The sequence below is a fragment of the Cimex lectularius genome, unplaced genomic scaffold (assembly GCF_000648675.2).
Source record: "Cimex lectularius strain Harlan isolate CLEC.00 unplaced genomic scaffold, Clec_2.1 scaffold313, whole genome shotgun sequence".
Classification (NCBI taxonomy): Eukaryota; Metazoa; Arthropoda; class Insecta; order Hemiptera; family Cimicidae; genus Cimex; species Cimex lectularius.
The window spans coordinates 207036-220773 of NW_019392880.1; the positions used below are offsets into that span (position 1 = coordinate 207036).

At 32.6% G+C, this 13738-nt stretch overlaps 2 protein-coding genes across 3 annotated transcripts in view; one reads left to right on the plus strand and one right to left on the minus strand.

Annotated features, from left to right (window-relative positions):
• On the plus strand, nt 1-8445 carry LOC106672432 (5-demethoxyubiquinone hydroxylase, mitochondrial). Its single transcript, XM_014403871.2, has 5 exons — nt 1-214; nt 5356-5565; nt 5696-5845; nt 5904-6043; nt 8145-8445. The coding sequence occupies exons 2-5, from the start codon at nt 5373-5375 to the stop codon at nt 8289-8291; spliced, it is 630 nt and encodes a 209-aa protein (XP_014259357.1). The 5' UTR covers nt 1-214; nt 5356-5372; the 3' UTR covers nt 8292-8445.
• The window catches only part of LOC106672426 (protein shifted), a 27657-nt gene continuing 16568 nt past the window's right edge, over nt 2650-13738 (minus strand). The window contains exons 5-9 of one of the 2 annotated variants that reach the window (XM_014403845.2): nt 9883-9921; nt 9470-9670; nt 5136-5231; nt 4755-4964; nt 2650-3053 (exon numbers count right to left, since the gene is read on the minus strand). In XM_014403845.2, coding sequence (XP_014259331.1) covers nt 2992-3053; nt 4755-4964; nt 5136-5231; nt 9470-9670; nt 9883-9921 — 608 coding nt within the window. In that variant the 3' untranslated portion in view covers nt 2650-2991. The remainder of the gene's footprint in view (nt 3054-4754; nt 4965-5135; nt 5232-9469; nt 9671-9882; nt 9922-13738) is intronic. The other variant, XM_014403856.2, reaches the window with a different exon arrangement.

The window sequence follows — 13738 nt, forward strand, 5'->3', positions numbered from 1 at the left end:
CCAATCTTCTTATCAAAACGTTATCATTAATCACGTTGTGTGAGTAAACAAGCGTCGAGTTTCAATTGTTTAGCGATCGTCCGTTTGACAATCAAAGCCGGTTCAAAATAATTAAATTCAGGGAGGGGAAAAAAAGGACAAGAAAAAAAAAACTCAAAATCCTCGACAAGACTCTGGAGGATTTGTCAGGAGAGACAATTTGTTGAAAAGAAAGGTAAGCTTTTATGTTAAAAGTCACCAATCGGAGATGGAAATCTTATGATTCAGACCTCGTTCAAAAACATATTTCACAGACAGTTTAATTTTGTATTTTACCATTTTATAACAAACATCTCTTTGTTTCTCTTATCGGCGGGGTGAAATCCTTCAATTCTTACTTTGTAATCTTTTCCAAGTGTGAAAAAAAAGATCCACTGATTCAAAAGAATTATCAATCAGCTATACATGAAAAGCGATATAAACATTTAAAAAAAAAAATAATATAAACTAAGAATCTCAGGCCAGGCAATAAAAAAAAATCGGCGTGAAGGGAGCGATTATTAAATTAAAACTGAGACGGAAACATGCTGTCAAGAAGAGTCGTCTGAACATATATTGTTTTAATTAGATAATCCAACACAACCTTGACACCAACAGTGAAAAAATGCCAAAGATCTACAATGAATTTGATTGCAGTACAGAACTCTCAGGATTGCCTTGTGAAAGAATTCAGAAGGAAACAAGAACCACTCCGGTAGGCTGAGAGCCGAAACCAGGAAAGCCTTCAAAAGAAGCAAAATAACAAGCAACTGGGGAGAGTATAAAATACTTTACTTCAATCACACTAGCCGAAGAGCAGAGACAAGCTTTCGCAAGTTCTGAGGAGAAATTTTTTCGGAAAAAGTAGATGAAAATTGCAAGGCCAAAATGATGCAAAATTTTTTAAAAATTATTTCATTATATTTGTACCCTATGCATATTACAAATGTGATTGCAAAGATTTTTCTCTCAGCACTAACATTAATGCCAATTCACTAGTTTTCGTGGTCCTCTTGGCCAATTATTTGATTAAGGTTTTTAGTTGAGATAAAAAAGTCGTGTCACGAGCGTGATTCGAACCCACAACCTTTGGCTAGTTGGCCAGCTAGCTGCTGCTCTACCACTTGAGATATTGCGACTTCGATCCACTCGGACACTAACTTCCCATCTCAACTTCACCTTTTGAATTTTCCATCCTTTTTGCCATTTTTCAAATGTCGTGTAATCTGTTTGATTCTCGGCGACAAATGAAATGGCCACGGAGAGCTTTAGTGAAGGTGTACTTCAATTAAACTTATTAAATTCACTCGTCGTGGTCCGCTTGACCAATTAATATCTTTCAATTAATTAAGATTTTAGTTGAGATAAAAAGGGCAGCGTCACGAGCGGGATTCGAACCCACGACCTTCGGCTAGATATGCCGCTACTCTACCACTTGAGCTATCGTGACTACGATCCTCTCACTGAAAAATTCTAAAGGTGGGGTTGAGATGGGAAGTTAGTGTCCGAGAGGGTCAAAGTCACGATAGCTCAAGTGATAAATTAGTGGCGTATCTAGCCGAAGGTGGTGGGTTTGAATCCTGCTTGTGACACTGACTTTTTTATTGAGGGCACACACCATGAGAAACCAGCTAACGCTGGCACTCAGTGTTAGGATTTAAGTGGCAAGGAGGTCTTGTCGTCATCGTCGATTAAGGTGACATGGTGGATTCATGGGATGGGAATGGCTACAGAGGGCTCAATCCATAGGGAACGCTTCACAATTTTGGTGTAAAACTTTTGGAATTGGGAACGGATCAGTTTGTTGACAAATGGGGTGTTGAGCTCTGTTGTGGATAGTAAGATTAGTGACATAGTAAGACACTTGACGATTCGTCAGAGGTCTTTTGATCGGAAGGATGTCAAGTGGGGGATGTTCAAATCTCTGTATGTAATCTATAGCGAACATACCAAGGAGCATTGGCACGTTGTATACATACCATAAATCCATATTGGTTGTAATATGTGATCGTAAATTATGATTTTATTTTGTATTTATAACCAGGCATTCCTTCCAACGACCAATAAAGTTGGCAGTATATGAAATCAAGTTCTTTCCTTTCCTTTTTGATATGTTCTTTCCAATTTAATTTTTTATCTATTGCGCCTAAATATTTAACTGAATTCTAGGATGGAACTACTTTACCAATGAAGACAATTGGTTTGTCTACAAATGTATTAATTTTTTATATGTGAAAGTTACTTGTACGGATTTCTGGTCGTTTATTTTGACCATTCAAGTATCTGTCCAGTCATGGATGCTGTTGACTGCCATCTGCAATTGTTTGCATGGATACATTTCTAACTGATAGGACAGCTGTGTCATCAGCTTTTTTTTTTTTTTTTTTTTGCTTCCTCCCTTACTTATGTAGACACAATGAAGATGCCAAAATGCATCTAACATTTAGTAATAGGCAGACCTACACAAGTAAGGATAAAAGTACTGGTTATGCCAAACTCGTATTGGCTTTTTGCCATCTTCAATGCACCTGTATGCCCCTGCCCCGTCAGTCGATGAAGAAATCTCACAGTAGATTGTTTGCGTTCAAGTAGTGATAAATTGATCAAAGGTTTGTTTACCAATAATGAACATTTAAAGCTAATTTAATTTATTACAATTAGATCAACAGTGCCAATATAAAAGTCTTTTTAGATCACAATTTGTATGCATATGCCTAGATCAATACAAATCATACGTATAATACATAAAAAAATTTAGATTCAATTTTTTTTCTTCAATTTATAAATTTACATATTTATACTCAATACAAAGATTTAATTTGTTACAAAATATACAATTTGAAAATATATTAGATCCTTAATTTTTATATACAAATGTACAAAAATATGGCATTTAGGTATTTGCTTTTTTGTTTTTAATATCTAAACATTTGAGTTATTTTATGAGCGATGTCTACGTTATTGCACGCTAACTTAAAAGCTTTCCGATGAATATTCATCTGAATACAATGGCACAGATCCCTTTACATGCGTTCCTGAAACAAAACGTAAATATTTATTACAATTAATTAAGGTTTTTAGTTAAGATAAAAAAAAGTCAATGGCACAAGCGGGATTTGGCTAGATACGCCGCTGCTCTACCACTCGAGCTATCGTGACCTCGATCCACTTGGACACCAACTTCCCATTCTCAACCACACCTTTTGAATTTTCCCTCCTTTTTGCCATTTTTCAAATGTCGTGTAATCGGATTAGATTCTCAACGACAAATGAAATGGCCACAGAGAGCTTTAGTGAAGTATACTTCATTTTAAATCATTAAATTCACTAATTTCGTGGTCCGCTTGACCAATTAATATATTACAATTAATTACGGTTTTTAGTTAAGATAAAAATGGCAAAAAGGAGGGAAAATTCAAAAGGTGGGGTTGAGATGAGAAGTTAGTGTCCGAGTGGATCGAAGCCACGATAGCTCAAGTGGTAGAGAGGCAGCGTATTTAGCCGAAGGTCGTGGGTTCGAATCCCGCTCGTGCCATTGACTTTTTTATCTTAACTAAAAACCTTAATTAATTGTAATATATTAATTGGTCAAGCGGACCACGAAATTAGTGAATTTAAGTAAGTAAATATTTATCAAAATTTAACATCAAAGAGTAAGAATATCTCTCTCTCTCTCTCCACCATCCTTTTGGGAATGAGTGTTGGCAAATAGTGGCTTAATAATACACATATATTATAAATTGGTTCTCGCATTTATCTTTTTGAATAAAATACACATGGGAATAACGGATTAAACTGTATTACTTTTGTTTTTTAAAGGGAATTAGAGAAGTTTCAGGTATTATCTTGTAAATTCACGATGTGGAATGATGACTGAGTCTTTTATACACTGAATGACAAAAACCGGACACTTGCATTTGGCGTTTATTTCAAACTATGTGTATTTTTATAATTATATTAATTAAAGCATACTTATTTTCACATAAACCACGTTAAACATGATCAGAAATTCATGAGTTTTATTGATAAAAGTGTGCATAATTAACAAACAAATCATTGACGGCATAAATAGGAAATACGTATACTGGAAGTTGTTGCCAAAATAAATTACTCGCCTTTATAAGAACTGATTTTTTTTTTTAATAGATTATAAAAAATAATAATAAAAATAAGAATATATAAAATCAAATGGACCTGTTCACATACTAACTAAAAATACAGGGGAAACTTAAGTAAAAGAGGCAAGACATAAAGTATTTCATTATTAATGCTGCGTTTATGTTAATCTTTATACCTAGTTATCATGGAAAATAATCTAATAAATACAAGTGTCTGGTTTTTTTGTTTTTTAACGAATGAAAGTGCATCACACAAAAGCAGAATAGTTTCAATGAAAAATCAGATAGTGATGAACTGAAAATTGATAAAAATTATGAAATCTTCGACAACGAATGGAAGAATGTTGCAAAATCATTCCACACAAAAAAATACAATTTACGTCGGTCTCAAGAGTTGTTCACAGATATTGATTATTTCAAATCATCAAAGAAAACTTCATTAACTTTTGGTGAGAGCAGAAAGGTTGAATGGCAGACTGTTCAAACATGTTTTCTTGTCAGATCTAAATAAAGTTTTAGCTTTTATAAACCGTTATATGTTTCTAAACTGCTCGCATTTACCCCTTGTCGAAGTGACTCTGTCCACAAAGGGTTAAAATTGACAAACCGTTAACTTACTTGTCTGACAAAGTCTTCCTCCCCAGCCACTATCGCATAAACAAGTGTCGTTATGAAGGCAGACTCCATGTTTACACGACACCATGCAAGTGCCCTTTTGAGGTAATCTTCGTCCTATTTCGCAGTGATCGCCACGGAAACCACTTGGACATCTGCACTTATTTATTCCCTTGCATCGGCCACCGTTGACACATGGGATAATGCATTTTGCTGTAAAAAAACAAAACAAAAAACACCTCAACATATAATAATTAATTAACATTTTATGTGCATGTGAGAAGTTTTGAAATTTTTCTAAAAAGCGTGATTGCGATTTAATTTAAAAAATGTACTATTGAGGAGTTGCAGCTGTCAGTTAAATGTGTATATTGAATTACTCACAGAATTCACATCTTAAGCCATAAAAGCCTTTAGGGCAATCGCAAGAATCCTTTTGCACGCATTTTCCTCCGTTTTCACATTTCTGACTGCAAATACCTGCAAGCGAGGAAAACTTATATTAAAAAAAAATCTGTTTTATTTTCATTCAATTTAGAAGTAATTAATATAAAATTGATAATCATAATAGTAAATAATTATATTTATAAAAGATGTTTTTAAGGTTGAAGAAAAACAGTCATGTTTGTCTCAAGAACTATTCGCCCGCTCACTATCATCGGGCAAAGAGGAATGCAAAGCGCTTCAGCTGATGTGAAACCTAAACCTACATTCCAAAAACGCGTTGAGGAAGATGTTGACAGTATTATCAGAGTGGATCACGCCGGCGAATTCGGCGCAGACAGAATTTATGCAGGGCAAATGGCAGTACTAGGTATATTCTCAAGATTAGTACTATCATCTTCAAAACAAGTTTCTCTGTACTTCATATATTTTTTATTATATTAGCACTTAATTTAAAAACAAGTTTTTTTCTTCAAATTTTGTTGTAAATTTATGTTTAGGCAACACTACTGCCGGACCGATGATCAAAAAGATGTGGGAGCAAGAAATCGTTCACAAAAAGACCTTTGAAGAGTTAATAGTCAAACATAGAGTGAGACCAACTGCACTACTCCCTTTGTGGGATGCAATGGGATTTATGCTAGGCGCAGGTGGAAATTTTTTAACGAACATTAGTCTAATTTGAATAAACATGAGGACTTTTGTTAGGTTCCGCTTTGTTGGGTAAAAAAGGTGCAATGGCTTGTACTGTAGCTGTGGAATCGGTCATCGTCGATCATTATAACGAACAACTTCGCTATCTACTAGAGAAGAACAGCAGTTCTGATTCTAAGGAGGAATTGCTTAAGGTATTTTTTTTTCTATTATTTTTTTTTCCTGTTCATCTTAAATATGTTTTAACATAACTTTATACATTTACATAGAAAACCTTGAATTAAAAATGAAAAATATTTATGGAAGATATTGTTTTATGGGTGATTTATTATACAATTTTATTTGTCACTATATTAACAAAACAATAATAATAAATCATCAAAAAAAAAAATTAAAATCAACAAAATTGTTCCAAATTCTAACCTGCAAGTTTAGATTTCATTATTGGAAAACCTAATCTTCATTTTAAAAAATTATATCCAGATTTTAAGAAAACAAATTTGCTTTCTTGGAATGAATCATCAAATCAGAATGTTCAAAATGATAGCAGTTTAATTGATTATTATAAGTCAAGATATCATAAAAGGGTAAATAGTATTATTCACAATCAGATACAGTTTTAGTTTTAAGTTTGCATTGACAAATACTGGATATTTTACAAATTTTAATAATTTAAATCCAATAGCCAACCTTCTACCTGTAATTTGATTCTTACCGATCATTTTTGTTTACCTATCCTAGCTGGGCTGGTCTGTCTCACAATCTTCAATAAGTCAAGCACGGCATGACATTGAAAATTAAATCAAATCAAAGGAAATACACATCTGACAATCCAGTAGGTAAATTAAGATCATCGGTAAGGATCAAATTATAAAATATTGTCATTAGTTACTAGAGGAAGGCAACTCTTAAGCAAAATCAAGAGAAAAAGATTGTTTTACATTGAAAAAATTACTCATGTTCAACCATCAGAAAATTCAAAAGATAAAAACAAGATGCTTAGATACATTGAAAGCATGTTCTGCATAAAGACAAGGTTCTACTAAGCATTGGTGAGAGATTATGCTTCAAAAATTGTGGAATAAACCCAAGGATGGTGTATTGGTTATATACCAAAACCCCTAGTCACACAGCTGTAGTATAGCGGCCAAAAACAATGAACAAGGATACAGAACTTGTCTTGTCTCTTGATATAAAAGCAATTATTGGCGGTAAAGAGTACATTTAAATAATAGCTGGTTGAGAGAAGTTGGTGTCTCAGGGAATCAAAGTCCTGCTAGCTCAAGTGGTTAGTGCACTGGTGTATTTAGCCCAAGGTCATGGATTCGAATCCCGTTCATGACACTAATTTCTCTTCTCAACAGTCTTTGCATAAAAACCGGAAATTAATATAAAAGGGGCAATGCATACCTGCCCCCCCACTACAGCGTTGGAAACTGCACTCACCTTCCTTACATATTTGTGTACAAAAGCCGACAGATCTACTTCAAAATGAGAGAAAAACTCAACTTTGACAGACCCTTCCGAAAGGGTACAGGTACAGAAGAAAATGATCAGACTGCAACTAACCAAAAAAGGGACAGCCCTCGCAGCCTGGGCTCAGAACCACAATTAGGTGCATCGGAGTGTGTGCTGAAGTTGAAATTAGAAAAATGGCTTGAGAAAGAAAAACTCGTGTGAGGAAAGCTAAGAAAGTTATAAATCTCTCAAAAAGTAAGGCGAAGGAACTCTTCTTTCTCAACAGGTAGGATTTGAGGAAAAGTAGAGGCCTCTATACCGGCCATTGCCATCTTAACTACTGCCTAAAGAAGATGGGCAAAAAAGAGACAGAAACATGCAGACTCATGTCAGGTGAAACCAGAGACATCAGCACATATCCTTTGTCAATGTACAGCGTCCCATAAGAGGCACAAAGGAAAGTGCGGAAAAATAAACTGTTTAAAGATATGATTATAATTTATAGGTTCCAAATAGATCTACATAGGTCACAGTGGAGGAAAGGATTTTTAAAATCATTCATCCGTAATCCTTAAAAAAAAAAAAAAAAAAAAAAAAAAACAGCTAGATTGTAAAGCATGTAATTTGATTGTTACTAATTATTTTACTTTGCCTATCCTCACTGAGATGGTCTGTGATCGTCAATAACGATCGAATTACAGGTTCATTAACCAGCAGACCACAAGAGGAAATCTGACAAATCGTAAAATATACAGTATGCATAATATAACCACAGTCAAAATTTTATTAGTTGTCAATGATAAAATAAAAAAATTAATTATATATTTTAATTTCAAGGTAATAACAAAATTTCGTGATGAAGAGCAAGAGCACCACAACATCGGAATTAAATATGGAGCTCTCGAAGCACCATTTTACGAAGTACTTACGGCTGTTATCAAATTTGGATGTAAAACTGCAATCGAGATATCAAAGAAGATTTAAAGTTTAAATATTTATAGTTAAAGTTGTGATAATCATCAAATGGCAAATACTTATGCGTATTGAAAAACAAAACAAAAAAACGATGTTAGTTTGTGAAAATTGACTATAATTGGTCCTATCTTTCTCTGTATGTTTTTTTTTGTATGTTTTCATTGTATGTTTTTGTAATGACCAAATATAAAAATAAAATGTAATTGTGTTATTATTTCAGTTTTTATTATTAAAATAGGAAAAACAATTTCTGTGAGATTGAGGAATACCACCATTGGCCAGGAGGTGGCTGTAGAAGTAGTGATTTTTTTATGATTTAAATTTAACTAAAAAAGCTCAGACTTAAATATCCTTGAGAATTAGAAAAACTTGTGACAAAGTTGAATCACCGAGTAAGGTGTTATATGACTCGGCCTACGTATTTGTTGAATTTATTTTCTTCAGTAATGTCTGTCAGAAGAAGAAATCTTTTCAATAATTATTTTAAAAAAATAAAATAAACTATTATTAAATATTAGAAGAATGTAAAGAAGTCACACTGCCATCACCCCAGACTTCATTAATGTTTCCAGCCTTTTGGGCACCATTTTGACTGAGTTTAAACTCCATTAAATGAAATTATGCAAAAATCATGCATTGACAACTTAGTAAAACTGAATTATTCTCAAGTAACGAAATGCTCTTGAGGTATACAAACATTTTTGGTTGGAAGAGGATTATAAAGTGTTGACATTCATACAAAAAATAATACATAAAATGTAAACAGTTTATTGTATAGAAGAGTAACTGGAAAAAAAAAACCTGCATCATTTTCTGTATAACCAATAATTCAGGGAACAAGTACTTTAAAGTGGTTCTGACCACTTGTGTGTAACGCAAAATTTAGTTGGACATCAAGCCCATGTTTAAATTTTTTTTTTTTTGTCTTTTTGACTAGTTGTCGATTGCCCTGGGACTTCAGTGGGCAAGACACGACAATACAATTTTAAACCCAAAGTTGACAGAATTGTAATCATATTAATTAAGAAAGTATTTTCAATTTTTTATTTACTCTGTTTTATATTTGTTTTATAAATAGGATAGAAACACTTGCAATACAGCCATAAATAGGACATATTTTAGCAATTATGTTGTTAATTTAATTTATTCAGGTAATAAATCTATAAGTTGAATATGTTCACAATTACCCCCTTCGCAGTGTCGCCCTTGGAAGCCTGAAGGACATGTGCAAGTACCCGGGGCAGTGCAAGTACCATTGTTCATACACTGAGGATAGCATAACGCAGTCTGGCAATACTGGCCCATATATCCTTCTCTACATACGCAGATTTTGTCATGATTGCACCAACCTCCATTGGCACACTTTTTATCGCATTCTGGATCAGGACCTGAAACGATTTGAATTATTTTTTGCCATAGAAGAATGAAAAAATTTGAGAGGAAGAGAGGTTTAGCTTAATTTGTATATCAACGAATGAGGAACTTTAATATTACAATTATAATCTTCAAAAAGAAGGAGTATTATTATTATTTATTGCTATTTTCTTTTCTTTCTTTTTTATTTTTAAATTTTTTTCCCTTTTTTATCTGAAACACCAACCTCCATTTGCACATTTTGTACCACATTCCGGACCTGGACCTGAAAGTGTTTAATAACATTTGTTTATTTACAACAAAAACAGTGGAGACAGTTTGAATACTCACAATTGTGATTTTAAATGAGAAATGTTTTAGAACAATTTAATTTGTGTAAATTATTAGTGAATGGGGAAACATGACAAACTATTCACTAACACTAAAAAACATGTATATAACAACAAAATATACATTATGATATGGAACGATTTGATAGTTATGTAAATAGACCTGCTTTCAGTAAAACATAAATTATATTTAACTTTGGGACAAAATTCAGAATTGTGATGAAAACAAGGAAGGTTAATATTAAATATTGCATAAATTCACTTTTTTCCACATCCTACATGTATTTGTTAAATTTAAACAATGTTTGTAAATCCCAGGCCCTGAAGATGATATCAATAAAGACTGAAACGTTGGGACGATAAAGAAAATGTTTTTCTAAAACCTACGTCACACCAGACCGCATCTCACGATTTCTGAATAATCGTCGACTAACAGTCACTAATCACCACAAGTTAATATTGAATATTTTGTAACCATACATTTTGAAATTGTGAATAATGTCCAATATTTGTTAACCTTTTAAATTACTAACTGACGTTTTATTCCTTCCTAATTGTCCTCATCCCTTTTTAAAATACAATTAAATACACACCAAACTATCATTTTAATATCAAATAAACTTCTTGAATATCAAATTTAACCTTTTTCAACTTCAAATTAACCTTTTTTTAATTTCAAATTAACCCCATTCTTTAAAACATTAAAAAAACTCAGGAGATGCAAATGTAAGCAAGCAAAGTAAAACGACTTTATTTTGGAATTTGTTTTAAATGTAATATAAGTGGGTTCTTATAAGGCCATATGAAAATTAAAATAAAATGGCATATAAAATTAGATATAAAAATACAGAATGTTTCCTTTAATTCGTGAATTGAAAAAATAAATACATAACAAATACATACAAATTAATTACAATTGAAATTATGTTATATAAAAACAAATGATTATTTATTCCACTCATTCTAGATTTTTTTTTCAAAATATAAAATAATTATACTCACGTATTTTATATTTTTAAAAAATCTAGAATTAATAGAAGTATTACTTATTTTTACATACATATATTTAATTTTAGTTTTAATAGTAATTGTAAAATTTTCATGTGGTATTTTAGATAAAACCCATTTATATTTTAAAAAAATTAAATTATTGGGTTGTCCGGAAAATAATGCAGGATTTTGGTATTAAACAAAAAAAAAGAAACTAGTTACTTTAAAGCAATGTTCTTTAATCAAAATAATNTAAAAACGATCAGGTCTCTAATTATTAAATTTAATTGTAATTAATTTTCATGTGATCTTCCAAGAAGGAATTTTACTTTACACGCTCATATTTCTTACCATTTCCAAAGTTTTTTAATGCTTTGAAGAAAGAGTTCATTTGAAATTTAAAAAAAAAAGTTAATTTGAAGTTAAAAAGGGATAATTTGAAATAAAAAAGTTAATTTTAAGTTGAAAAGGGTTAAATTTGAAATTCAAAACGTTAACTCAAAGTTAAAAGGGGTTAATTTGAAGTTAAAAATGTATAACTTTTTGTTAAATGAATTAATAAGACTGCAACACGTTCTATAAATGAATAAGCTGTGAAAGTAATTATTCATACAAGTTAAAACCATCCATATAGGAAAAGATTATAAATAATATTTTTGTTTTTGATCATACAAAAAAAATTCCATAAATATTTATTAAAGAAAACTTTTTATCGTCTAAATTAGATACCTACATCAACTACAAGATAAAGCAGACAATGGAAAAAATATAGAGACAACAACAATAAGCCTCACTTTTCAATTACAAATATAATGACCGCTCCTCATGACTTCAACAAATTACAAATAAATGTTAATGAATCACCTACAACAACGTTTTGGTAGTCCGGGGTCAGACTTCGGTCCAAACCACCGATGAAGTTCCAGGGGCTGCTGATGAGGTCATTTGAGCCCCTACGCATGCAGTTTTAACCTAAACACACCACTCATTCTTAAATACATTGTGTTTTTACTTACATATTCTCAAGTTGGGTGACGGAGTGCTCAATATAAATAACTACACACACAAAGTAGTCTATTTCATTCATTAAGGTCGATGGTGTACTCGATATTACACCATCGACGCTCTTGTACACATATTCACAAAGAATAGATCACCAAACTGGTTACATATACAATAATAAAAAAATATATAATGATAATTATAAGATTAACTGCGATAAAACAAATCTATATTTATAGAAATGCCAGTTTCCTTCAAAAATTGGAAACCCGAGCCCAATTATTCAGGTGGTATTCCTACTTGCTCTCTATAGGGAGCCAAGGAGTGACACCATTAAATTAAGTGGGAAACTGCAAATTTTGAGTCAAACACATATGGCTGATTCTGAGTCAGATTTGGATGATACTTCTGCAATTTGGACTCTGTGGGGGCCACTTTTCGACCGCCTCGGACAACCAAGTCCACTGACGCCTCCACCTTTTCTTTGCTATATCCTTTACTGCTCATTTAGCATCAGCGAGTTGGATTGAGAGAGAAAGGTCTGGAGGGTTGATCATACCGGCGTATGCTGCCTCAGGTACAACTACGGGTTTTCTGAGACATTTCAACAAAAGCATGATGAATCATCACTGAACTGTAAAACTCCAAGGGCATGCCCAATCGCATACAACTCAGCCATGCACAAACTGCAATGCTAGGGGAGAATTCATGAAGACCCTTCGAGAAAAATATCGCATCAGATTTTTTTTTTTAATCTGAAGTTGTTTACTATGAGTTTATTGCAGAAATGAATCGAGGCTTCTATTGCACTCTGTCCTTCGTTCACTGAGCAATCTTTAAAAAATCGGACGAGGTAGACTTTTCACTATCAAAGTCTAAATAATCCTGGGAATCAGACCAGGGGCTAGATGTCATTGAGTTTCATCTCAACCTTCTTTGCACAAAATGTATATTAAAAATGTAACAATTAAGATAATGAAATAAAAATAAATAGACAATTAATAATGTTACCCACATCGATAACATCCCTTGTTGTTAATTACGTTGAATGTTGAGCAGCTGTTTTATAATAATGGAGGAAATTTAAAATAATTGTACGTTGACATGGCGTCTCGTGGGCCAAATGCCACAATATTCAGTAGTAGAGTATCAGAGTATCCAATAGTCCCACTCGTGCTAACTTTTCTGTTCAACCTTCTTTCCATAGAATTAGTACAATGTAAAAATTGAACCGTAATTGAAAGTAGTATAATTGAAAAAAAAAATGCTGGAAATGAGTCATCTGAACCGTTAGTGGAAACTTTGCACTCAAAATTTGAAAATGATTGCCTCTCCAAATCAAAGCTGGAATTAGGTGGACTGTGGAGCCAATTATGACGTCTTGATAACTTGCATAGCATTTAGCAACAACAATCAGTAAGTGCCACTTTCTACATCAGCTAAAAAGCATAATGTACAAGGACGAGCTTACATAGTTTCATTGATAAAAGTGGTAATACTGACTTTTAAAAAATGGGATCTTCACCAGTTCTTTTCAAAAATGAAGAAATAAAATTAGTAGAAATTAGTAAAACGGATTTCAGCAACTGCCAGTGCTGTTTTCTCTGTACAACAAGATAACACATCTTACATAACATATCTTAATAGCGTAGTAATCTTAAGGATATGAAAAGAAAAAATAATTTTGTTGATGGTCGCTCTGGCAGAACTTAGTTTCAGGGATTTTTAAGGAGAAACTCAAGCATCTCAAAACGAATTGCT